Below are 23,720 nucleotides of genomic sequence, written 5' to 3'. Positions count from 1 at the left end.
AACCCGCCGTCGGCTACCTTTGCTGGCGGGGGACCCCAACCCCCACCAGCCGTGGTCCTCTTCTTCCGGCGCAAGGCTTCATTCTGTTTCTGTGAGTCTGACGTCCTGCACATACAACATGCAGGACGTCAGACTCACAGAAACAGAACGAAGCCTTGCGCCGGAAGAGGACCTCGGCTGGCAGAGGTTGGGGTCCCCCGCCAGCAAAGGTAGCCGACGGCGGGGGAGGGTTGGCGGCGGGAGGTTGGGGTCGAGAGGGTCATCGGCAGGGGGTCCAGTGCCAAATTTACGGGCGCCTAGGCCCCCATGGCCCCACGTAGCTACGCCACTGCATGGTGGTCCACTGAAGATAACATGAATTGGTGTCGGTTCTACTCCCAGCTCCGACGATGTCATTAAACAGTCTTACAGGTGCCAGCGCCATATTACAGTGCGGCTTGCTGGCTGCGATCAAGTGACTTGTAAAGTTCCCTTCTGGTAACAGGGAATACAGCAAAGCTCTTTCTTCCCACTCTTCACGGAACAGGCCTGGCACATGGTGTTCCTGCAAAGCCTGAAAGGAAAAATTGAAGTCCATAAAACTTGCACTTCCCAGTTATTCAGTAATACTAAGCCACACTGAAGAGACTACAAATCCCAGAGACCTGCACTAGATACAGGAGAAGACATTGTCTCTTGCACTGTGGGATGCTGCAGGAAGGAACTCCCAGAGAACTGGATTAGATACAGTGGGGGACACTGAGGGGCATTTTCGATCTGACGTCTAAGTCCGACTTTGGACTTTGCAAAAAATGGCCAAAATCTGAATAGTAAAGAAGGCCATTTTCAAAAAAGAAAAACGCCTATCTTTTGTTTTTGAAAATAGAAGGTTTTGTGATTTGGCCGTTTTATTTTTTGGTCCATTAAAAAAAAAAAACATCCAATGGCAAAACGCACAAAATCAAGCCATTGGGATGTAGGAGGAACCAGCATTTTTAGTAAACTGGTCCCCCTGACATCCCAGGACAGCAATAGGGCAACCTAGGGGGACTGCAGTGGACTTCATAAAAAGCTCCCAGGTACACATTTGACCATTGCTCCCTCACCTTGTCTGCTGAGCCCCCCAAAACCCACCCTAAACTCACTACCTCCAACTGTACACCACCACCATAGCCCTTATGGGTGAAGGGGGCACCTATATGTGGGAACAGTGGGTTTCTGGTGAGTTTTGGAGGGCTCGCAGTTTCCTCCACTAGTGTAACAGGTAGGGGAGGTAGAAGCCTGGGTCCACCTGTCTACAGTGCACTGCACCCACCACTAGACTACTCCATGGACCTGCATGCTGTTCTAATGGACCTGAGTATAACATCTGAGGCTGGCAAGTAATGTTTTTCATCGCATTTTTGGGGGGTGGGAGGAGGTCATCTGGTTAGATAGGTCACGTTTTGGGCCTTATTTGTTACAAAAACAGGTCTAGCTCAAAACATCTTAGTTTTAGTCCTGGATGGTTTTGTTTTGTTTCGTTATGGCCCAAGTCCCGGCCTGAACACGCCCCTGACACGCCCCCTTGAGATTTGGATGCACTTCTGACGGACTTCAAAGAAAAACATCTAAAAAATTGGTTTCGAAAATACTTATTTGGACGTTTTTGTGAGAAAAACATTCAAATGCTACTTTATGCCACTTTTAAGATGTTTTTCTGTTTTGCAAATGAGCCCAGTTGTTTCCTACACTCTGAGATCCCTGCAGGAACTCCCAGAGATTGGCAACAGATAAAGTGAAGCAGGGGCGTAGCCAGACAACAGATTTTGGGTGGGCCTAGGCAAGAAGTGGGTGGGCACCAAGTGTTTTTCCCAACCCCCACCAGAAAAATATCTGAGCTGGCGGGAAAACGCTTCTTTCCACCTTGGCAGTCTGCAGTAGGCATGCGCTTAAAACTGAGCATGCGCAGGTGCCTGTATCGTGGAGAGCAGCGTTTTAATTACTATCAGGGGGAAGTCTTCAGCTGGCGGATCTTGGGATCCCCACCAGCTACTGCTAAACGTGTGCTACTGTTGGGTGGGCCTGAGCCCCAAGTGGGTGGGCCCTGGCCCACCTGTGGCTACGCCACTGAAGTGAAGGAGAATTGTCTGCTGTGCTGTGAGATCCTGCAGGAGTTTGATTTAATAAAAGCTAAACGTAACAATAAAAATCTCTCATCCACAGCAAATTTTTGTTCAGTTTTACAATACACATAAAATAACAATAAACAGCTGTAGAGGAAATACAAACACAGACTCAATATACCGGGCATGGAAACCTTATTCCCAGATAAGCGATTAGGGTAGCCACAGTGTGTTTATCCTATATAATAATTTGCACCTCCAACGTTCTACGTCTGGATGCCTGGGTTCGTAGCATCCATTCCCACTCATTGCCCCGCCCTCGCGTCAAAACGTAATGATGTCAGATGGCGGAACAATGAGAGGGGAAGGAAGCGCAGGAGGTGAGATGATGTTAGGAGGAGAGAATATGCGGAGAATCGCCGGGTAGCTCTCGGACGGTCCATCCGATCGACAGCCAGCCGTAGAACGTTCAGGTGCAAATCGAGGGGAGGAGAGAATCGCGGTACATCGAGGAGAAGGAGGGAAGAAGGGGAGGGGAGGGTAGGGAAGGGAATGGGAGGGCAGGGCAGAGGAGAATTGATGGACATGGGAGGACAGTAAGTACATAAGTACATAATTAATACCACACTGGGAAAAGACCAAGGGTCCATTGAGCCCAGCATCCTGTCCACGACAGCAGCCAATCCAGGCCAAGGGCACCTGGCAAGCTTCCCAAACGTACAAACATTCTATACATGTTATTCCCGGAATTGTGGATTTTTCTCAAGTCCATTTTGTAGCGGTTTATGGACTTGTCCTTTAGGAAACTGTCTAACCCCTTTTTAAACTCTGCCAAGCTAACTGCCTTCACCACGTTCTCCGGCAACGAATTCCAGAGTTTAATTACGCGTTGGGTGAAGAAAAACTTTCTACGATTTGTTTTAAATTTACTACACTGCCGTCGGGGCGGGCTTCCTTCTCTGCCTGTGTCCCGCCCTCGTGTGACATAACGTCGGCGAAGGCGGGACAAAGGCAGAGAAGGAAGCCCGACGGCAGCTTTGCTGATGTGCCTGCTGCTGCGTGCTGATGTAAGTTCACAGTGCTCGGGCCAGATGGAGGGGCGGCGGCGACTCCGGGGGAGGGGGGGAGGGGGAGCGGTTCCGATGTCTGCAGCATGCCAGTAGAGACTTCCCTCTCTGTCCCGCCCCCCATCATCACGTATTGAAGCGGGGGCGGGGCAGAGAGGGAAGTCTCTACTGCGCATTTGCGAGTGAGTGCGGTCACTCGCCGTTTATATGTTTGATGGGGGATTCAGATTTCCCAAGGGGGTTCAGGGAGTCGACGGAATGAAAAATTGAACAACTTACAAAGGCTTATGGTTGTAATGTTTTATTGCTTGTTCAATAAAAATTATTTAAACATGAACGCCATATTTTTGGGGCTTGATAAAAGCAAGTAGCATGTCATAAATCTTAACTGTTTTATCTCCTTAGCAGGAGGGAATGTAAAAGGAAAACATGATAAATCTCTTTTCTTTCTAGGACTTAACAATTCAATGTGAGATAATAAATATGTTGTGTTCGCAATGAGATCACGCAGATCATAAAATTAATTCCAGTGCGCCCCCTAGTGCTCAAGGTGGTTTCAGTTCAACTTCAAACAGTCTTTTTTCTAGCCTGACTTTAGCTGTAGAGCTATCCAGAGAGCAGATGAAAATCTCTGAGTTCTGAGAGAATCAGGTGTAACGCTCACAGCCTCCCGTGCACTAGCTGGATAGTCGTTCTAAACACAGATAAGAACACTGGAATATCCAGCCCAATGCTTTTAAAGCAAGGCGCAGGGCCGGGCCAGTTAATTTTTTTTAGTTACATTTGTACCCCGCGCTTTCCCACTCATGGCAGGCTCAATGCGGCTTACATGGGGCATTGGAGGGTTAAGTGACTTTCCTCAGGACCAGAGTCCACCACCCTAACCTCTCCTAGGCCACTCCTCCACTGTTGCTACTATTTGAGATTCTACATGGAATGTTGCTATTCCACTAGCAACATTCCATGTAGAAGTCGGCCCTTGCAGATCACCAATATGGCCGCGCAGACTTCTGCTTCTGTGAGTCTGACGTGCAGGACATCAGACTCACAGAAACAGAAGCCTGCGCAGCCTTCTACATGGAATGTTGCTAGTGGAATAGCAACATTCCCTGTAGAATCTCCAATAGTATCTATTTTATTTTTGTTATATTTGTACCCTGCGCTTTCCCACTCATGGCAGGCTCAATGCAGCTTACATGAGGTAATGGAGGGTTAAGTAACTTGCCCAGAGTCACAAGGAGCTGCCTGTGCCTGAAGTGGGAATCAAACTCAGTTCCTCAGTTCCCCAGGAGCAGAGTCCACCACCATAACCACTAGGCCACTCCTCCACTAATGGGCACACTCTCCCTTCCCAGGGCTGCCGAGAGGGGGGGGGGGGACAAAATTCCCCGGGTCCGGGCCACCAAGGGAGGCCCGGCGCCAGGGTCAGGCCGCCAGTGCTGCAGTCCACGGTCTCACCTGCCTGCCTCCTCGACTCCGGGCCCCCTGCATTCAAAATGGCAGTCACAGATCGCCTCTCTTCGGGGCTTCCCTCCCTGTGTCCCGCACTCGCAGAAACCGGAAGTTACATCAAACGAGGGCGTGACACAGGGAGGGAAGGCCAGAAGAGAGGCAATCTGCGACTGCTACTTTGAATGCAGGGGGCCCGGAGCCGTGGAGGCAGGCAGGTGAGACCGGGGACTGCAGAGGCGGGGGGAGCGACGCAGCGGCAGGGGGAGCGATGGGGGTGGCAGTGGCGGGGGGTGGGGGGAGGGTGGAGGCGGGGTGCTATGCCCCGGGCCCAGCCTAGTCTCTCGGCGGCCCTGTCCCTTCCCCCAGCTGCTCTGCCTAGACTCTGATTTGTGTGCGTGCCCATGTGTACAGGAGCATGAGAGGATGAACATGTTACCTGCACTGCAATTTCCTAGTGAAAGGTTTGAAGTCCTTCCCGCAGCTCACGCACTGGCTGGGGTCATGAGACGCTGGATTTCTCTGCAGAGACTCAATCCCCTCAGTCTTCTTCCACATGGCATCCTTCTCTCTGACGTAAAGGAAAACAGAGAAAGTGTGGGGAGCAGAGGGGAGAGAGAAATGGGAGAGGAAAGGAGGGTGAACAGAGGGATGCAGGGAGCACGTAGACGACAAGACATGAATGACGCTCTGAACCAGTGGTTCCCAAACCTGGTCCTGGAGGCACCCCTTTCAGGATACCCACAATGACTATTCATGAGACAGATTTGCATGCACTAAAGAAGTAAAACAGCTTCAGCATTAGAGGCAAAAACAGTAGCTGAATTTAAAAAATCATAAGATAAACACAGAAGAGCCCTAACGCTGCAGCCAGGTTCATATATAAAAGCTCTCGTTTTGAAAGTGCCTCCCCTTTATTAATCAAATTACACTGGCTTCCCATCAAAGCGAGAACCACCTTCAAATTATGTACCTTTTATGTTGCAAATCCTAAATGGCACAGCTCCAGACTATATGGAACCATTAATAAACTTACCTCAAAGAAACACTAAATATGAGGTAAGAAACCATCTCAGACGACACCTCCCAAATTGCAAAAAAGTGAGCTACAAAACTGTCCACTCTGCAAACTTCACTTACCTAGAACTCCTTCCAACCCAAAATAAGAAATATACAGGAATATACTAGAATCCGCAAAATCCTCAAATCGTTCCTATTCAAACAAACCCTCTGAAAGAACAACCATACCTCAAACAATTAATTATTACCTGAATTGGTTATTACTCTATTTACCATTAACCTTCTCTTTGCTTCATGTACGATTTCTCGTTCGTAATAGATTTTCTAAATGTTAAACATCCATAGTTATCCCAGTATGTTTATGATACTGTGTTGTTGGATTCTTACAACAAATTACTTTCTTATGCATTATTCTTTGTTATGTATCCTGTACTGTTTATTGTAAGCCACACTGAACTCAAACTTGTTTGGGATAATGTGGGATATAAATATCACAAATAAATAAATAAATGTACCGCCTACAGTATCACTAGTATGAGTGAACTGGACAACTCAGCATCACTAGTTTAAATTTCCTGAGATACATTTTGACTAGGAAAGAAAATGGAGGAATTCTCAGAATAAGCCCCTGGATGTTTTAGATTGTAAGCTCTCTTGAGCAGGGACTGTCCTTCCCCATGTTTTAACTTGTACAGCACTGCGTAACCCTAGTAGCGCTATAGAAATGCTAAGTAGTAGTAGTAGTAGTTGTCTCACCCTGAAACACAGGGCCTGCCTGAATGTTTGTTTACAGCTCATTTCAGCTGGGAAGTTTTAGACAGATTTCACTATATCTGTGAGTTTTTACAGAGGCCCATGCAAGAAGTCTTACCGCACCAAGTCCAGCACCCTGGATTTCAGACTTGTGATAAGATCGTTCTGCTCTGTGATCCTTTCCAAGTATTTGCCTTCTCTCTCTTTGGCTTCTAGTTCTGTTTTCTCCAACAGGTTCCTGCAGTGTTCACAGTCCAGCTTGGCCCTGGGTGAAAAGGAAAGTGCTCAGAAAGCATAAAGATTACGGGAAGATAAGAGGAGTGAGGATGAAGGGAAAGTATTTGCTGCTGTGGAGTGCGGCAGGGCGGTGGGGGGAATGGCGAGGTGGTGGTGGGGGGGTGAGGCGGCAGAGGGGCAGCAGACTAATATGTGCCCCTCCAACCTCGGGCTCTGGCCCCCTTCCCACCACGAGGTCTGGCTACACCCCTGCCTGAATCCTTACATGACTTGTCTCCTCATCTGGGACTCATCAGGGAGCCATTTGATGCCTTCTTCCCTTACTCTTGTCCATCTGTCTCTCATTAGGGAGGCCTCATACATTCCAGGACCTCTCTATTTATTTCCTTCCTTCTGGTTCTCATCAGGGAGCCATTATGCTTGCGCACTCACCCTTTTATTCGAAAGCTAGCATGCCGGCTGCCCTCATTTCTTCTACCCCGCTATCTCGCCTGCAGTACCCACCTCTTCAGCTCCTCTACCAGCTCCGTCATTTCACTTTCCTTTGCAGTCAGAATTTGGCCCTTTGATTGAGATTCTGCCTTCACCTTCTCTAACTGATCATTCAGCTTCTGTCAAAGGAAAATAATGAAGATTTTTCAAACCTGTTTCATGGGAAAGCACTAGGCAAAACTGGCTATGGCCTAGAGTGCTACAATGTAGGGGTGGCAGCAGGACAGACAGCGGTACACACACGTTTCACTGTTGATGGTCCATCCACCAGCACCAAGTACTGGGCCAGGACTTCATGCCAGGGCCTGGGGCTAGAATCTGATGTTCTACTCCTGGTCTTGGTCATGTGCAGACACAAAGAAGGTAGCAGATATGACATGCACAGCAGAGAAATATGGGACTCACACATGTGCTACATACTACTTATGGACTCTGCTGGAGCCCAGAGCGACTCATGTGGCACATGCAGGATTCCTGAAGGAGCAGCACAGAGCCCAGAATTCCATGGGTAGAAAGAGTGAGAGAGGGGGGGAGGGGGGACAGGAAGAGAGAAAAGGGGACTAATGTCAAAAGGGGGGGACAGGTGTTCTGCCTCCAGCAGCTTTGCACTATTTTTATATTATAGCTCTAAAATGTGTTTAATGCTATTCTCACTTCTTACGGTTTTTAGCGCTGCAGTTACTTCCTGTCATGGTATGTGAGCAATGCATTGTGGGTAATGTAGTCCCATATGTACTGCAGCCACCCCCTGCTTAGTGTATAACCTTCACTAAGGGACCTTCTCTTTTTCTCAGCTGAGCTTGAATTGTTTGTCTACCCTATGGACAAATGATCAAAAGCCCCACGCTGTTCCAAACAGCGCTCTAAAAATAGCGCTGGAACAGCGCGGGGCTTTACTGCACCTACGATCAGAGATAATTGCATGCAAATTTAAGCACACAATTCTCTCTGATCATGGGGTAGAAGTGCAGGAGGATTGTGCCTGAACGCAACCCTCCCACACTTGTTTGACAGACCTGGGCTGTCAAAAGCCCATGCGTGTTTGAATTCCATTGCCGTTTTCATCTCCACCACTTCCTGGGGGAGGGCATTCCACATATACACCACCCTTTCCGTGAACAAAATACTTCCTGACTTTAGTCCTGAGTCTGCCCCCCTTCAACCTCAATTCATGTCCTCTAGTTCTACGGCCTTCCCGTCTCCGGAAAAGGTTCGTTTGCGGATTAATACCTTTCAAATATTTGAACATCTGTTTCATGTCACACCTGTTTCTCCTTTCCTCCAAGGTATACATGTTCAGGTCGGCAAGTCTCTCCTTGTCTGGCTTGATTCCAAAGAATATATTGAGGGGTAAAAAGAGCGGTAATTATGGGAATGATCACTGCATGGTGCGAGATAGCAGTGCCCTGGAAGATGGACATGGCATAACTGATAAATCACTGGTGCTCCGGGTTGGGGAGTGAGTGGAAAAGCTCAGGGAACGAGAAGATCAATGCTGGGGAGGAGGAGCAGGCAAAGTTAGCATCGTTCTTGGGATTTGCAACTTTTATACTACAGAAGCCATCGCAGACCACTATTTAGCCTAGGGTAAGAGGTGGTCTGAACACCTTATTTAAATGCAGATGGAGGGTACCCTCAGGGGAGAGAGGGGTACGGCAAATATTAGGAGACCCGCTGGAGTAAGGACCTCAGTTGTTTATAGGTATAGTCGTTATGGTGGAACAACCTGTGATTTATGTCATGTCTATGATAAGTGCATTTGGAGCAATAAATAATAAAGTTATAAAAATAATCTCCACTAATCCATCCAGTCCTGTCCCACTCAAAAGAGGTCAAGGATGAAAGGCTGAGAGAGGCGTCTTTTGATTTGGCAAGGGAAACTGTATAGAACCCAATGCACAAATGTCTGGTATACAGTGAACCTGCCTTCCTGGCTTCCACAGTTTCTTTCCGTCTCCCAAATTCAGCTGTCCCATGGCGATCACCTTCCTCTGGTGAAACTGCAACTCAGTGTTGTGTAATACCTGGAATGCCCTTCCCTTGAACATCAGGAACACCGCTTCTGCCAGGTTTGAGCAAAAACTCAAACCTGGGTTGCTTATGTCTGCAGTAGAGATGAACCTCAGCCAGTAAGTCATAAGACGAAGGGACACAACTGCAATACGACAGTAGGATTGCTCACTTTTACAAATAAAGAGAAAACAGAATTCAGGCAGTGACCGCAAAGGCCATGTGGTCTGTTCTATGCCTCTTCCTGTTGTACTATCATAGACCAGTGCTGGAACGTAGGGGTAGGAGGAAGCAAGCAAGGATGATGCCTCCAACATAGTAATTAGCAGGAATAGAGGGGGCTTCAGATGTTGGGCACAAGGTTAAAGAGTAAGAGAGGGGGCTGCTATTGATTTGCAGAGGACTGTAGGGGAAGGGATGGCTACTGTTGGAGAGAGAGAGAGTTGTTGATGGGTATTGGGTAAGGAGGAGACAAGAAGTGGATGAGAAAAATAGGGGGATGCAGGACATAAATTAAGGGGGAGAGAAGGCATGATGCATGGCAAGGTGTATTTGGGGAGAAAGAGGCTGCAGAGGGAGAGAAAAAAGGGGTTTTAGGAAAGCTTTAGGAGAAGACAAAGTGGGAGGCCCAGAGGAAGGAGAAGGGGAGGGAGAGAAAGAAGAAATGCAAAGTAAGGGGTGAGGGATAAAAGGAAGAGGGTGCTGTGCTGGAGCTACTACCAAAGGGAGAGTGTTCAGACTGCCACCATTGGAGATGGCATTGTGCTGATAAGTCATAGAAGAGAGGGCTAAATTTTGAATATCTGCCCCAGGAATAGATAAAAACTGGTCTTGGCACTGCCATAGATCCTTTCTAATTAGAGATGTGATTCTTGCTTCCATGGGCTTATCTAGTGCTTTCTTCAGTTCTGATATACCACTTCTTTTTGAAGAAATGATTCTTTTGGTCAACTGGTTTAGCTAGTGCCTGAAGACCAGAGGAAGGCTGGTTCTGCTCTTGGCCAGGGTACATTTTGCCCCAATAGATCTCATCAGACCAGCAACACAAAGCAGAGTGAGATTACTTTTAATAGTAAAGCACCCACCTCTTTCAGTTTTTCAGCTACTTTCTGCTGTTTCTCTTCCAAACCTGCCAAGTCCATCAGTTGCATCTCTGCAGTTTGTAGTCTGCTCTGTAGCATTTGCTTTTCCTCCTCAAGGTTCTTCATCCTCAGATCTTGGTCCTCTTTGGCTTTCCGAAGGTTCTCAAGTTCAGTACTATGACTGTTCTCTGCTTTCTGACTTAACTCCATCATCACCTTGGCAAGCTTCTTCTCCAAGGCCTCTTTCTCTGATTGACTGGTAGAAAGCTGCTCTCTGGTCACCTCCAGTTCAGTGCTGGTTTGCTCAGCTCTCAGCTTCTCCAGCTCCAGGTTTTTCATTTGGTATTTTAATTGGACACGCTCCTCACTCTGAGCCAAATTTGCATATTCTAGTTCTTTCTTTTGCTGGAACAGGGCATCTCTCTCAGACTGAATGATGGCCAGTTGTTCACTCAGTGCCATCGTCTCATTTTTCATGGAGGTCTGCAATTGCTCTAGTTCATGTCCAAGTTTTGCAATTTCCTGAGTCTTTCCTTTGAGCTCAGCCACTGTGGTCTGCCGTTCTCCTGCAAGAGTCTCTTTCTCCCCTGAGATCTGTTGCAGTACCTGCCTGAGATGCTCTTCTTCCTGCAGTGCCCTATGTACCTCATCTTCCGTCTTTTGCCTTTGCTCCTCAGAAGCCGACAGCCGCCTTTTCACTTCACACAAAGTCTCCTCCAGCTTCAGTCTTTCTGCAGATGCTTGAGACTTTTCATTAGCCAGGGTTACAGTTGTCGCCATAATCTCAGCTAACTTTGTATCCATGACTGATTTTTCAGACAATGCCTTCCTTAGTTTCACTGATGTGTCTTCTACCTCTTTCTTCAAAGCTCTGATATCCTTCTCTTTGTCCTGCAGGGTCTGTTCCTTCTGTGCTAGAGCATTTTTGAGCGACCCGGTTTGTTCCTGACACACAAGAAGTTGCTTATTGAGATCCCTTAGTTCCAGCTCAACAGATTGAAGGCTTTGTTCTCGCGACTCTAAAGATTCAGAAAGTGTATTGTTCTTTTCATCCAGGGTCTCTTTCTCTAAAAGAGAGTTTGCTAGCTTCTGGGCTATCTTTCCATTTTGCAGCTGTATAAGCCTGATCCTTTCCTCCAGAATCTTTTTCTCTTCCCAGGGTTCTGCTTCTTTTCCATCTGCACTAAGCAGGGAGCCCCAGCTTTGCTCTTTCCAGTGTTTTTCCGATGCCTGCAACATGGAGACCTCTAACTGTAGAGACATTATGCTTCTGTCTTTCTCCTCTGCCTTGTCTTCCCTTTCCCTCAACTGTTGTCGAAGCATCTGGCACTGGGCCTGCAGCTCTTGGGACTGAAGCTGATATGTCTCACTCTCTAACAGACACTTTTTCCTTTCCACTTCTTGAAGACCGAACCTTTCCTCCAGCTCCTGCAGAGACTTTGCTAGCCCAGCTGACTCCCGGATGGTCACCTGATGCTCACTGATCATTTCATTTAGTTCTAGGTCTTTAAACTCAAGCTTTGCTTTGACTTCGTTCAGCTCTTCCATCGTGGCCTGCTGCTCCTTTTCAAACCGTGCCAAGTTGTCTCCCTGTTGTCCATCTGCTTCTGAAAGCTTCTTCGCATGAACCTCTGCTAAATACACTTTCTCTTCAGCGTGATTTTCTGTCAGTTGACTAATTTCCTCTTCCTTACTGGCTAGATGTTGTCTGAGCTCATTTACCAAAACATCCAGCTCTTCTAGAGTCTTTCTCAGAAATTTGTTGGTCTCCAGGAGCTCAGAGATTTGCTCTGATTGAACCCTGAGCTGCTCATCATACCTTCCTTGTGCGCTTTCCAGTTCTCGCTGAAGTCTGTCCCTTTCCTCAGCGTAATTCTGTTTATGCCTGCCCAGGGAAGTGCTTAACATCTGTTCAGCTCTGAGGCTGCTCTGCAGGTCCAGGGTCAGTTTATCGATCTGAGTTTGGAGATCTAAGTTCATCCTCCTGGTCTCAATCTCTCTCTTCTCACTAGCTGCCAAACTGTCCAGCAGATTGCTAACTTTCTGGAAGTCCTCCGTGGAGCCTGTAGCTCTCTTTCGGGATACTTTTTTAAGTTTCTCCATAAGCTCCGTGTTCTGATTTTCTAAGAAACAAATTTTGGCCTCATAGTCCCTCACGACTGTAACTTCAGTCCCTGATGCTTCCACACAGGACTTCTGGTTCCTCGCATCTTGCTGCTCACTGGGACCACAGGCTGATGGTTTCTCCTCTTGTATTGCTGTAGTTTTCTTGTTCAGAACAACATCGGTATTTAGAGGCTCAACCTAAATTTAATTTAAAAAGCAGAGAGACAAATTAATAAGATACGACATATGAGCAAAAGTGGATAGCAAATATTATGTGCACAGTTGCATTATTTAATTGTTCATATACTCAGAATTTATAGAATGAGGTGTCCAATGACTGACAAATATAGACATGAACTTCGTTTTACTGTGGAAAAGCATTAGGGCATAATTAGCAACAGATTTTACTGAAATATTGGATCTAAAGATAGTAATCAGTATTCTTCCATGAAACGGTCAACCTAGAAGAATGACCCCAAGAAAAGACATTAGATGATGCTATGGCAGACATGGGAGACTTACAGCGTGGGGTAATGTGTGAAGAACAGGAGACGGTGTGTAGAAGAATGATGTCCCCATGCAAACAACAACAGGGTAAAACAGCGAGGTAAAGTGAAGGCGATTCAATTGGAAATCCAAGAAGTCTTTAATTTTCCATTCGTCAACCAATGTTTGTGACACAGATAAAAAGGCTCGACATGGCCATGTTTCGACGAACAATGCCTGCATCGGAGTCACATAATTCTAAAAATGTGTCCCTAACAAGGTTTGGTGGTGAACAATGGGGAACAGCCAAACTGGACTGTTGCTCACTAAAAACATGTAAAATTCTGAATAGTGAGAAGAGGTCCACTGTGATTCCAGCACACTGCGTTGAGTCTTTCTATCTGTGCCGCGAACGCTGGTTGAAGAATTGAATATGAAAGACTTCTTGGTATTCCAATTGGATCCATAGGAGCCGACTCTGTGGGTGCTGTGGGTGCTTGAGCACCCCCAATATTGAGAAAATTCCTTGTATGTGTCCAGGGAGGGGTTATTTCCACTGGCCTTAGTACCCCCAATAATTTTGAAAAGTTGGCTCCTATGAATTCGCCTTTGCCTCACTGTTTTACCCTGGTAATGATCAGGAAGTAATTATGTCCAGAGAGCATCATTGTATTTTGTCATTCCTGGACCACAGAACTCAAAGAGTGGCAGTCAATGGGGTCCACTCTAGTTAAGGGAAAGTGACCAGTGGAGTGCCACAGGGACCAGTGATGAGCCTATTTTTTCACGGAGAGAGTAGTGGATGCTTGGAATGCCCTCCCGCGGGAGTTGGTGGAAACGAAAACGGTAACGGAATTCAAACATGCGTGGGATAAACATAAAGGAATCCTGCTCAGAAGGAATGGATCCTAAGGAGCTTAGACGGAATTGGGTGGCAAAGCCGGTGGCGGGAGACGGAGATGGTGCTGGGCAGACTTATACGGTCTGTGCCAAAGCTGATGGTGGGAGGCGGGACTGGTGGTTTGGAGGCGGGGATAGTGCTGGGCAGACTTATATGGTCTGTGCCAGAACCAGTGGTGGGAGGCGGGGCTGGTGGTTGGGAGGCGAGGATAGTGCTGGGCAGACTTATACGGTCTGTGCCCGGAAAAGGACAGGTACAAATCAAGGTAAGGTATACACAAAAAGTAGCACATGTGAGTTTATCTTGTTGGGCAGACTGGATAGACTGCGCAGGTCTTTTTCTGCCGTCATCTACTATGTTACTATGTTACTAAAACGTTTTTCACAGTGGGAAGGGATAGAAGGGAAAATTAGGCTTGTTCATAGATGATGTGAAAATTGTAGAGAGAGCAGACATATTAGAGGAAGAACGTAAAATGAAAAAAGATTTAATGAAAAGGTAATCCCTTCGTTTTATACCTTTAGCATCTAAATATGCATATCGATTGTGCACTAAAATGATAGAATACTCGCATTTATGCAAGCAAATGTACACTTTTTTTTCATGTATTCCGCATATACCAGACCAGTAGCTCAACGCGGATCACAATTACAAGATTAACCAGGTATAGCTCAGTGAATTTATTTATTTATTGCACTTGTATCCCACATTTTCCCACCTATTTGCAGGCTCAATGTGGCTTACAAAGACCTGTTATGGTATCGCCATACCAGGGTACAGAATACAATTGGTGTTAGAAAGAGTCAAGGAAAAACAGGAGGATTTGGTCAAGCAGTTAAAGAAGGGTACATTCTGAATAAAAGGTGGATAGGTGTTGTATTATAGTTGCTTATGGGTGTTAAAGAGATAGGTTTTCAGAGATTTGCGGAAGTTACTTAATTCGTTGATCGATTTCAAGTGAGATGGAAGTGTATTCCACAGCTGCGTACTCATATAAGAAAAGCTGGTCGCGTGTGTTAGTTTGTATTTTAGACCTTTACAACTGGGGAAGTGTAGGTTAAGGAAGGTGCGGGAAGATCTTTTAGCATTTCTGGGTGGTAGGTCCACGAGGTCTAGCATCACCGTGAATGATTCTGTGAACAATCATGCAGATCTTGAACGTGACACATTGTTTAAGAGGGAGCCAGTGTAGTTTCTTTCTTAGTGGTTTTGCACTTTCATATTTTGTTTTTCCAAATATGAGTCTGGCTGCGGTATTCTGGGCTGTTTGAAGTTTTTTGATGGTCTGTTCTTTACAGCCAGCGTAAAGTGCATTGCAATAGTCCAGGTGACTTAATACCATTGACTGAATATACATCAACAATCAGAACAATAAATCACAAACGAGCAATAAAACCTTAACCTATAACATAACATGATTAAGTTCAAGTTGGGTGCAAGCAGTATTCTATAACTGATGCGTGCAACTCGCTCTGAGGGGTCCTTTTACAAAGGTGTGGTGAAAAGTGGCCTTAGCACACCCTTACACAGGTCTTTCCTCACACTAAGGCCCTATTTGCCGCAGCTGTATAATGGTCTCATTTCTATTTTTTGTGTTAATGACCATGTGCTAATGTTTCCATTTTTGTTTTTCCATCTACCACTTAAATCCTTTAGGTGAACTCTTAGCTCAAAATACACCCCAAACTGGACTTTAGTTTCAGGAAGTAGGTGTGAGTGGAAAAGAAAGAATGGATCTCAGCTGCTTCCCAGTTAAACTGGTCCCGTCCCAGAACCCAGAGCCCTAGTGTGCTAAACCTGAAATAAAACAGTGTTATCTCCTTAAAGATGTGCCCCCCCCCTAGTCTCCAGCACAGCAAAAATGAGAAGCAGTGAGGAACCCCATGTCAGTAGATGTTGCACAGAAATATCTCATAATCTGAAAACCTGACTGGTTGCAACACTGCAGGGTCAGGTTTGGAAGCCCCGTTCGGCACTGTCTCAGGCTGTCCTGATTTTCGCCTGCCTCCCAGATGCTGGTTTGGAAGCCCCGTTTGGCACTGTCTCAGGCTGTCCTGATTTTCGCCTGCCTCCCAGATGCTGGTTTGGAAGCCCCGTTTGGCACTGTCTCAGGCTGTCCTGATTCTTGCCTGCCTCCCAGATGCTGGTTTGGAAGCCCCGTTTGGCACTGTCTCAGGCTGTCCTGATTCTTGCCTGCCTCCCAGATGCTGGTTTGAAAGCCCCGTTTGGCACTGTCTCAGGCTGTCCTGATTTTCGCCTGCCTCCCAGATGCTGGTTTGAAAGCCCCGTTTGGCACTGTCAGGCTGACCTGATTTTCGCCTGCCTCCCAGATGCTGGTTTGGAAGCCCCGTTTGGCACTGTCTCAGGCTGTCCTGATTTTCGCCTGCCTCCCAGATGCTGGTTTGGAAGCCCCGTTTGGCACTGTCTCAGGCTGTCCTGATTCTTGCCTGCCTCCCAGATGCTGGTTTGGAAGCCCCGTTTGGCACTGTCTCAGGCTGTCCTGATTCTTGCCTGCCTCCCAGATGCTGGTTTGAAAGCCCCGTTTGGCACTGTCTCAGGCTGTCCTGATTTTCGCCTGCCTCCCAGATGCTGGTTTGGAAGCCCCGTTCGGCACTGTCTCAGGCTGTCCTGATTTTCGCCTGCCTCCCAGATGCTGGTTTGGAAGCCCCGTTCGGCACTGTCTCAGGCTGTCCTGATTTTCGCCTGCCTCCCAGATGCTGGTTTGGAAGCCCCGTTCGGCACTGTCTCAGGCTGACCTGATTTTCGCCTGCCTCCCAGATGCTGGTTTGGAAGCCCCGTTCGGCACTGTCTCAGGCTGTCCTGATTCTTGCCTGCCTCCCGGCTGCTGGTTTCTTCTGCAGAATTCCTTAGTCTTCCTGTGGGCTTCTCATCTCCCTCACCAGTGAGCAGGGACTCCTGTTGCCATTGGCTCTGTGCTAGGGCCTTCTGAACATCATCTCCTCTGACAGGCTCATATGGAACTAGATCTCCAACTACATCACCAGCCTTTCGTCACAGTTCTCAGTCTCCTGGCCCTGTTCTAAGGTTCCTTAAATGTCCAAAGAGAGTCTGTACATACAGGCCAGAGGAACTCTTTATTAAAAACCTGTCAGTAAGGACTGAAGAATTTTTTAAATTACATTTGTACCCTGCACTTTCCCACTCATGGCAGGCTCAATGCGGCTTACATGGGGCAATGGAGGGTTAAGTGACTTGCTCAGAGTCCCACTAGCAACATTCCATGTAGAAGTCGGCCCTTGCAGATCACCAATGTGGCCGCGCAGGCTTCTGCTTCTGTGAGTCTGACGTCCTGCACGTACGTGCAGGACGTCAGACTCACAGAAACAGAAGCCTGCGCAGCCTTCTACATGGAATGTTGCTAGTGGAATAGCAACATTCCATGTAGAATCTCCAATAGTAGCAACATTCCATGTAGAATCTCCAATAGTATCTATTTTATTTTTGTTACATTTGTACCCTGCGCTTTCCCACTCATGGCAGGCTCAATGCAGCTTACATGGGGCAATGGAGGGTTAAGTGACTTGCCCAGAGTCCCACTAGCAACATTCCATGTAGAAGTCGGCCCTTGCAGATCACCAATGTGGCCGCGCAGGCTTCTGCTTCTGTGAGTCTGACGTCCTGCAGGACGTCAGACTCACAGAAACAGAAGCCTGCGCAGCCTTCTACATGGAATGTTGCTAGTGGAATAGCAACATTCCATGTAGAATCTCCAATAGTAGCAACATTCCATGTAGAATCTCCAATAGTATCTATTTTAGATTTGTTACATTTGTACCCTGCGCTTTCCCACTCATGGCAAGCTCAATGCAGCTTACATGGGACAATGGAGGGTTAAATGACTTGCCCAGAGTCACAAGGAGCTGCCTGTGCCTGAAGTGGGAATCGAACTCAGTTCCCTAGTTCCCCAGGACCAGAGTCCACCACTCTAACCACTAGGCCACTCCTCCACTGCTGGTCCGAGGTTAAACAAGGACAATAAATTTACCTCTGAGTTTTTGTTTTCTCCCTCATGGTTCAGAAGGTTTTGCTTGGATTGTTTGTACAAATCCCTTGGAAAACATAAAAAAGAAATGATTGCATGTAAGATAACCATTAACCAGAAAAAAGTTAGAACCCACTGACCCCTGATTATCTTTCTCCCCAGCCACCTAGAAAACCATATAACCAGAGCACTGTGTAAATATTCCCAGGGACAGTATGAGAACCCTGCTGGATTAAAGAGGTTCAGATTATAATCCTCAAATCTCCTGCACTAGATGAAACATTGGGGATGTGTCTGGTGTGGGAGATAATGTTTCCTCTGTTTAAATTCTGCTGACTTCCGGGCTCAGAAGTGAGACAGAGTACATCAGTACATCAGAAGAAGATTTGATCACTTACCCTGTTCCCATCGGCCATGCTGAATCCAGATCTGTCCTCTTCAATGCCAGGTTGAAGGTGACACCATTGAGCTCATATAGGTGGTTAAAGATGGCCAAATGAAGGTCTTCCTTTAGGAATGGGTTCCTCGAATAATACCACTCACTAAAGCAAGACATGGCCAAGATTACCTTGATAAGATTTTTTTTTACACACCAAAATAACCCTTCCTTCCATCTGTTCCACATAGGCACCATGCCCAGTCTTGTTGGGGTACGTCACAGATCTGGTTCTCTTTAGGGCCTATGTCTTTGGGGTAATTGTTGGTGTGACACGGGAGGGGCCTGGGTGTTGGATTAAATATGGGACTGATAGAATCAAGGAGGAAGGTATCAAGGACTGGATTATCCCACCAGTGGAGGCGATAGAGGCCAGCGCTGTAACAGAAAGTAAGACCAGATACAGGAGCCATCGGTAGGTTAAGCATGGGGAATGTATATGGCCAGCGTCCAAAAGTGGTAGTGAACAGAGAGGATGAGCCATTTTCAAACTGCCTATTTATCCTACCAAAGGGCTTTTAGAGGGATGATGTTGGGGTAGTTGGGATCAGGTTTAATGATCACATTTGGGGATAATCATGTTGATGTTGGTGTAATCCTGCTTCAGTTGAATGATTAACAGTTCGGGGGAGGGGGTAGAGGCTTGAAAGATAACTACCCCCGCCAGCTAAGACATACAGTGGCAGCAGTGGGCGGCGGAGGGGGGACAGCGGCAGGGCGGTGACCAAAATGTGCCCCCCACCTTGGACTCTGGCCCCCTCTCACATCGAGATCTGGCTACGCCCCTGTACCTGATTATTCCTGACACACCCACACACTGTGCACAGTAGGTCTCAGGGTATCTCTGACACACAAATGAAATCCAGCAGACGTTGGGGGTACCGTACCTCACTTTCTTGGTCTCCATGAAGCAAATCTGCAAGGCCTCTGCAAGCTGCTGGTGAACCAGGCAATAGCGGATGAAGGATCTTCCTTTCCCTATAGGAGTCTTGAGCTGACAGATAAAAATGGAACTTCAGTTTAATAGTGGCAAAGTTCACCAGCCTCCATGCCCTGGACCTGAATTTCAAAGAGAAACTGCCTACGCTGTTCCCCTTTGAAAATCAGCTGAAAGCTCTGTGGCTACAAAGACGTCCGTTAGTTTGCCACTGTCATTTCGGTGGGCAGAGGAATGAAAGTAAAACTCAACTCGGTGGAGGTAATTCTATAACCACGAGCCTATAAATAAGTACCCGGAGGGCACCTGGTAGGAGCCTAGTCCCACTGTGGGAACAGTGTCAGCAGGGGCCACCATGAGGGGAGTGTAGAGACAGAGAAGAAAAATGTTGCTGACAGACCTGCTCACCGATAGAACAGCAAGGTGAAGCGGAGTACGGGGAATTCTCCTACCCAAAAGGCACTTTCAATGCACTATCGTTTAAACTTCACCCCTCCCAGCACCAACATGGTGCTTTCAGTGGCTCAGCACCCCTGGAAACAAGTGCTGATAGCTAACTTGATTATTCTGCTATCTTTTTCTTTTATTTTATTGAGAGCCTCACAGGCAAAAGGAGGAGGAAAGTGGCTGATGGGAGGGTGGGAAGGACCCAGAGACTTCCAGTTATACTTCCTACAGCGTTATACCACCTTGCTCAACTGGGAGCCAGCTGACTAACTGGACCAGGAGCGGGCCTGCCCAACCAGGCCAGGAGCAGAGTACATCCTCTCCCGTCTGCTGGTGATTGCAAAATACTGAATTGCTGGGAATCCAGAATTGTGCTGTGCTCTATCGCCACATGCTGGTCGATGGACATAACACCTGCAAGTTCTGGACTAGTCTGGGGGGATGCTAAGGAAGGAAGGATAACAGTAAGACCCAGACTGTTGGGTTCAGTGGCTAATACCCAGTGGACCAGCTCAGGAGATACACGAGTTGCACTTTCTGGGTGAGTTAGGATATAACAATTTATACCTGAGGCTGGGAGCTGACGAATGTGATGCCTTCGTGCCCCCCTTTCATCTTGCTCAGGATGTGACAGAGAAAGTCCCAGTAATCCTTTCGGTACCCAGTCAAACTTCTCTTCTCCTTCTGATCAAACTAAGAGAACATAACATTTAAACAATTAAGGTATTTGTTGGATGACCTGTCAGGACAGACTCAATATAGCACTATTTTTTCTCAGTTGTTAAAGTAACTGTTTATAGCGGTCTTGACCCTCTCAGCTTTTCAGGTACCCAACCAATGTTAGAAATGCTGGGACCTAGTGCAGACATTTGGGAGGGGGCCGGCATCACACTTACTCAGCAATGTCCCCTCCAACCCTTGCCTGGTCATGACCCCGCATTATCTTCCGCTAATTGATCCCCTCCCCACCCTGCTGCCCTTCCCCTGTCCTTCATATTTCTCCCCTATCCCTCTTCAAGCTACTTTGATTCTATGTCATTCAGATCCCCCATCTTATTGTATTTCTTAGTTCCCTGTAAGCCACGTTGAAACATTCTCTCTTTCCTTACTTTCATGTGCAGAATTTACTCCTTCTCCCTCCCCTTCCATCCACGTGCTTCATTTTCCCCCTCTTTCTTTCCTTCTGTGCACAGCTTCTCCTCTCCTCTGTTCCCTCCTGCAGGTCTGGCATCATCACCTTCCTTTCTCCCTCTGTACCGACCCCCACCTCCCCCATGGACCCTACCAGCTTTCAATGTTCACCGGCAATGATTACGTCAAGCTCCCTCAAGCTCCCTTCAGCTGCTTTGAGGCTTTCCCTCTGCCACATCCTTCCCTTATGGCAACAGCAAGTTATGACAGAGGGAAGGACCCCAGGGCTGGCTGGAGACAGCCTGATAGTACAGCTGCTGACAGTACAGGGCGTGCAAGAGGGGGGGGGGGGAGCATGACATACAAAGATTGGAAGATGATTATGCCAGATCCGTAGGTGGGAAGGGGGGGGGGGGATAGACAGAAAGGAGAGTGAAGCAAGGAGGCAATGCTGTACTGGTGGGGGCAGTGTGCTAATATTGGGGTGGCAAAGCAATTTTTTGGGGTGGCACTTGCCATCCTGTAGTGACACCTATGGCTTAGAGCTAAGAGGAACAGTATTCAATACTGTAAATTTCTGTACCCCATGCAAGTCCCTCTTAAGCCAGTGTTCTTCAATGCAAGGCCTGGGGGGGGGGGGGGTCAATGAGGGTCCCTGCAGACCTCTGGAGTGCCCCCCCCCCCCCCACCGTTTTGTTTTTCTCCTCCATTATTCTCTCTCTCTCTCTGCACAACCTTATGAAAGAAAGGTAAACGTAGAACTGGACAAGAGCCACATGCTTGAAGGACATGGCATTTATTCATTTATAATGACATTTGTATCCCGTAAGTATCCCAAACAGAGTTCAGGCTCAATGTGGCTCACAATCCAGAAAATTTAGTTATAAATCTTCTCAATAGATGAAGAGAATGTCTTTGGAAATGCCCACTTCCCCCGAGGAGACCCCCCAATGAAAAGTCTGAAGGGATGGATGTGATTGACTCATACTGGTCAGCAATGTTCTGACCCCAGATGGGAAGACATTTGGTAGCTCTCCTTCAGCTCATTTGTATCTAAAGTCTCCCTGACTTAAAAATGAGTGAAGGCCACTGTTTTAAGGTATAAGGAGTGTGACCACGTGTGACTGGCTCTGGCAATGAGACATGAGTTAAGAGTTGCTGAAATGAACCTGAGGTAAGCAGAGCACTGGGGATTTATACTCCTCACGCTAGGACACCCTGCTAAAGGGGACACATCCCCTGCCATCTAAGTGTTCCTAAAAACAGACGCCAAGTCTGTCTGGTTTATTGCTTTCCTGCATTCTCTGTTTGGCTAAAGCTCCGTAGCCAGAGTTAATATTTGGCGTAATTGACAGCTGCAAGGAATGGAGGGACTTTTCCTAACCATGTCCTGTCAGCTAGTGCCGGACAAATACATTTCTTAATAGAAGAGAATGAAGGAGGCCCTGCCATACCTGCAGCAGCTGCTCCAGCCTGGCACAGAGTCTGTGTAGCTGTGGGCTGCCATCTGTAACCGGAAGGCTCTTGTCTTTGTACTCACGGTGGAGCTCGGCAATGGTGTCTAGACAGCACGGAAGAGAACACGTGATCGAAACAGGGCTTGCTGGATAATTTCAAACATTTCTTTAGTATTGATAAGTTGCCCTAAGCCTGGAAAAAGTGCCACAAATTACATCCAAATGCAAACCAATCCTAGAGTTTGCTTTCTGCCTCTGCTAGCCACTACCGATATTGGAGTGGAGGAGTAGGCTGAGAACCAGGGAAGCCAGAGCTCAAATCCCGCTGACGCTCTTTGTGACCTCGGGCAAGTCATTTAACTCTCTGCTGCCTCAGGTACAAACTTACTGGTCAGTATTCAGTCTGTAGTGGTCAGTGGGCTTGATATTCAGATTGCGGGAGGTAGCTGCCAGGCTGTTTCCGGTGACTGGTATTGAACATCTGGGTGTGTTTTTTTGGCCAGTTTAAATTTAACTAGCCAAGCTGATATTCTGCACTGATCGGTTAAGTTTACATTGGCCAAAGATAGGCCTACTATTTCGGGGTCCTAATTTGGCCACCAAACTTAGCTGGTGATATGCTGAGTATCAGCAGATAGCCGGTCATATCATACGATATATTGGTTATCCACTAGGTGCTAACCGGCAAGATTTAGGGGGAAATGGCTGGCTATCTCCTGCTGAATATTGCTGGATAGTCAGCTAGGTGCCATTTAACCAGCCAGGTGCTGTTCTTGGCCGGTTAAATGCTATTAAATACCATCCGGAGTGTTTCTAAAGTGCTAACTATCACGGACTGAACTGGTCCCTGATACACACAGTGCTAGGCCCAATCCAACTAGTGGCAATGAATACCTGGAACTTCCACGATTCTGCAGTTCTACTCGCTTGCTCAGTTATCTAAGCCCCGATACTGAATACTAGTTCTGCTCAGATAATGTCAGGGTTCACTTCAATTCCACCTCTGGATCACCCTGGCACTATCTGGAGAGTGTCTGAAACAGAGAAAATCGCTCATAAGCAGCAACAGCAGTACACAACAACAGTCAAGGTGACAAAGATCATACTGACGATACTGAAAGATCAAATCCTTTAATCACATCCACTCGACACGGGCCTGTGTTCCACTAGAGAACACTGGGCAGTTTCTTATAAAGTGATGATTCGTGATATAGTGAATAAACTACCAATTGTTTATTCACGGACATCAGTAAGATTATATATTACAGTCCATCCAATAAGGGAATGGGACTTGATGTACCACCCTTCTGTGGTTACAATCAAAGCAGTTTACATAGTATATACAGGTACTTATTTTGTACCTGGGGCAGTGGAACGTTGTGACTTGCCCAGAGTCACAAGGAGCTGCAGTGGGAATTGAACCCAGTTCCCCAGAATCAAAATCTGCTGAACTAACCACTAGGCTCCTCCTCCACTCCTGTGAATAAGACACACCTCAGGCAGGCCTTTTGGCAGAGACACAGGTCCATGTCGAGTCTGTGGATTTGAATAATGGATTTGATCTTTCAGTATCATCAGTGTGATCTTTGCCACCTTGGTGGTTGTTGTGTGCACTATCTGGT

At 47.2% G+C, this 23,720-nt stretch overlaps 1 protein-coding gene across 1 annotated transcript in view; it reads right to left on the bottom strand.

Moving 5' to 3' along the window:
- Positions 1 to 285: 285 nt before the first annotated feature.
- The window catches only part of RUFY4 (RUN and FYVE domain containing 4), a 35,147-nt gene continuing 11,712 nt past the window's right edge, over positions 286 to 23,720 (bottom strand). The window contains exons 3-12 of the mRNA XM_030210131.1: positions 22,096 to 22,202; positions 20,078 to 20,203; positions 19,014 to 19,120; positions 18,089 to 18,232; positions 17,694 to 17,757; positions 10,198 to 12,498; positions 7,115 to 7,221; positions 6,492 to 6,638; positions 5,040 to 5,171; positions 286 to 553 (exon numbers count right to left, since the gene is read on the bottom strand). Coding sequence (XP_030065991.1) covers positions 451 to 553; positions 5,040 to 5,171; positions 6,492 to 6,638; positions 7,115 to 7,221; positions 10,198 to 12,498; positions 17,694 to 17,757; positions 18,089 to 18,232; positions 19,014 to 19,120; positions 20,078 to 20,203; positions 22,096 to 22,202 — 3,338 coding nt within the window. The 3' untranslated portion in view covers positions 286 to 450. The remainder of the gene's footprint in view (positions 554 to 5,039; positions 5,172 to 6,491; positions 6,639 to 7,114; positions 7,222 to 10,197; positions 12,499 to 17,693; positions 17,758 to 18,088; positions 18,233 to 19,013; positions 19,121 to 20,077; positions 20,204 to 22,095; positions 22,203 to 23,720) is intronic.

Source organism: Microcaecilia unicolor, chromosome 7, assembly GCF_901765095.1.
Source record: "Microcaecilia unicolor chromosome 7, aMicUni1.1, whole genome shotgun sequence".
NCBI classification, from domain to species: domain Eukaryota; kingdom Metazoa; phylum Chordata; class Amphibia; order Gymnophiona; family Siphonopidae; genus Microcaecilia; species Microcaecilia unicolor.
This window is presented reverse-complemented; position numbering and strand designations above follow the sequence as displayed.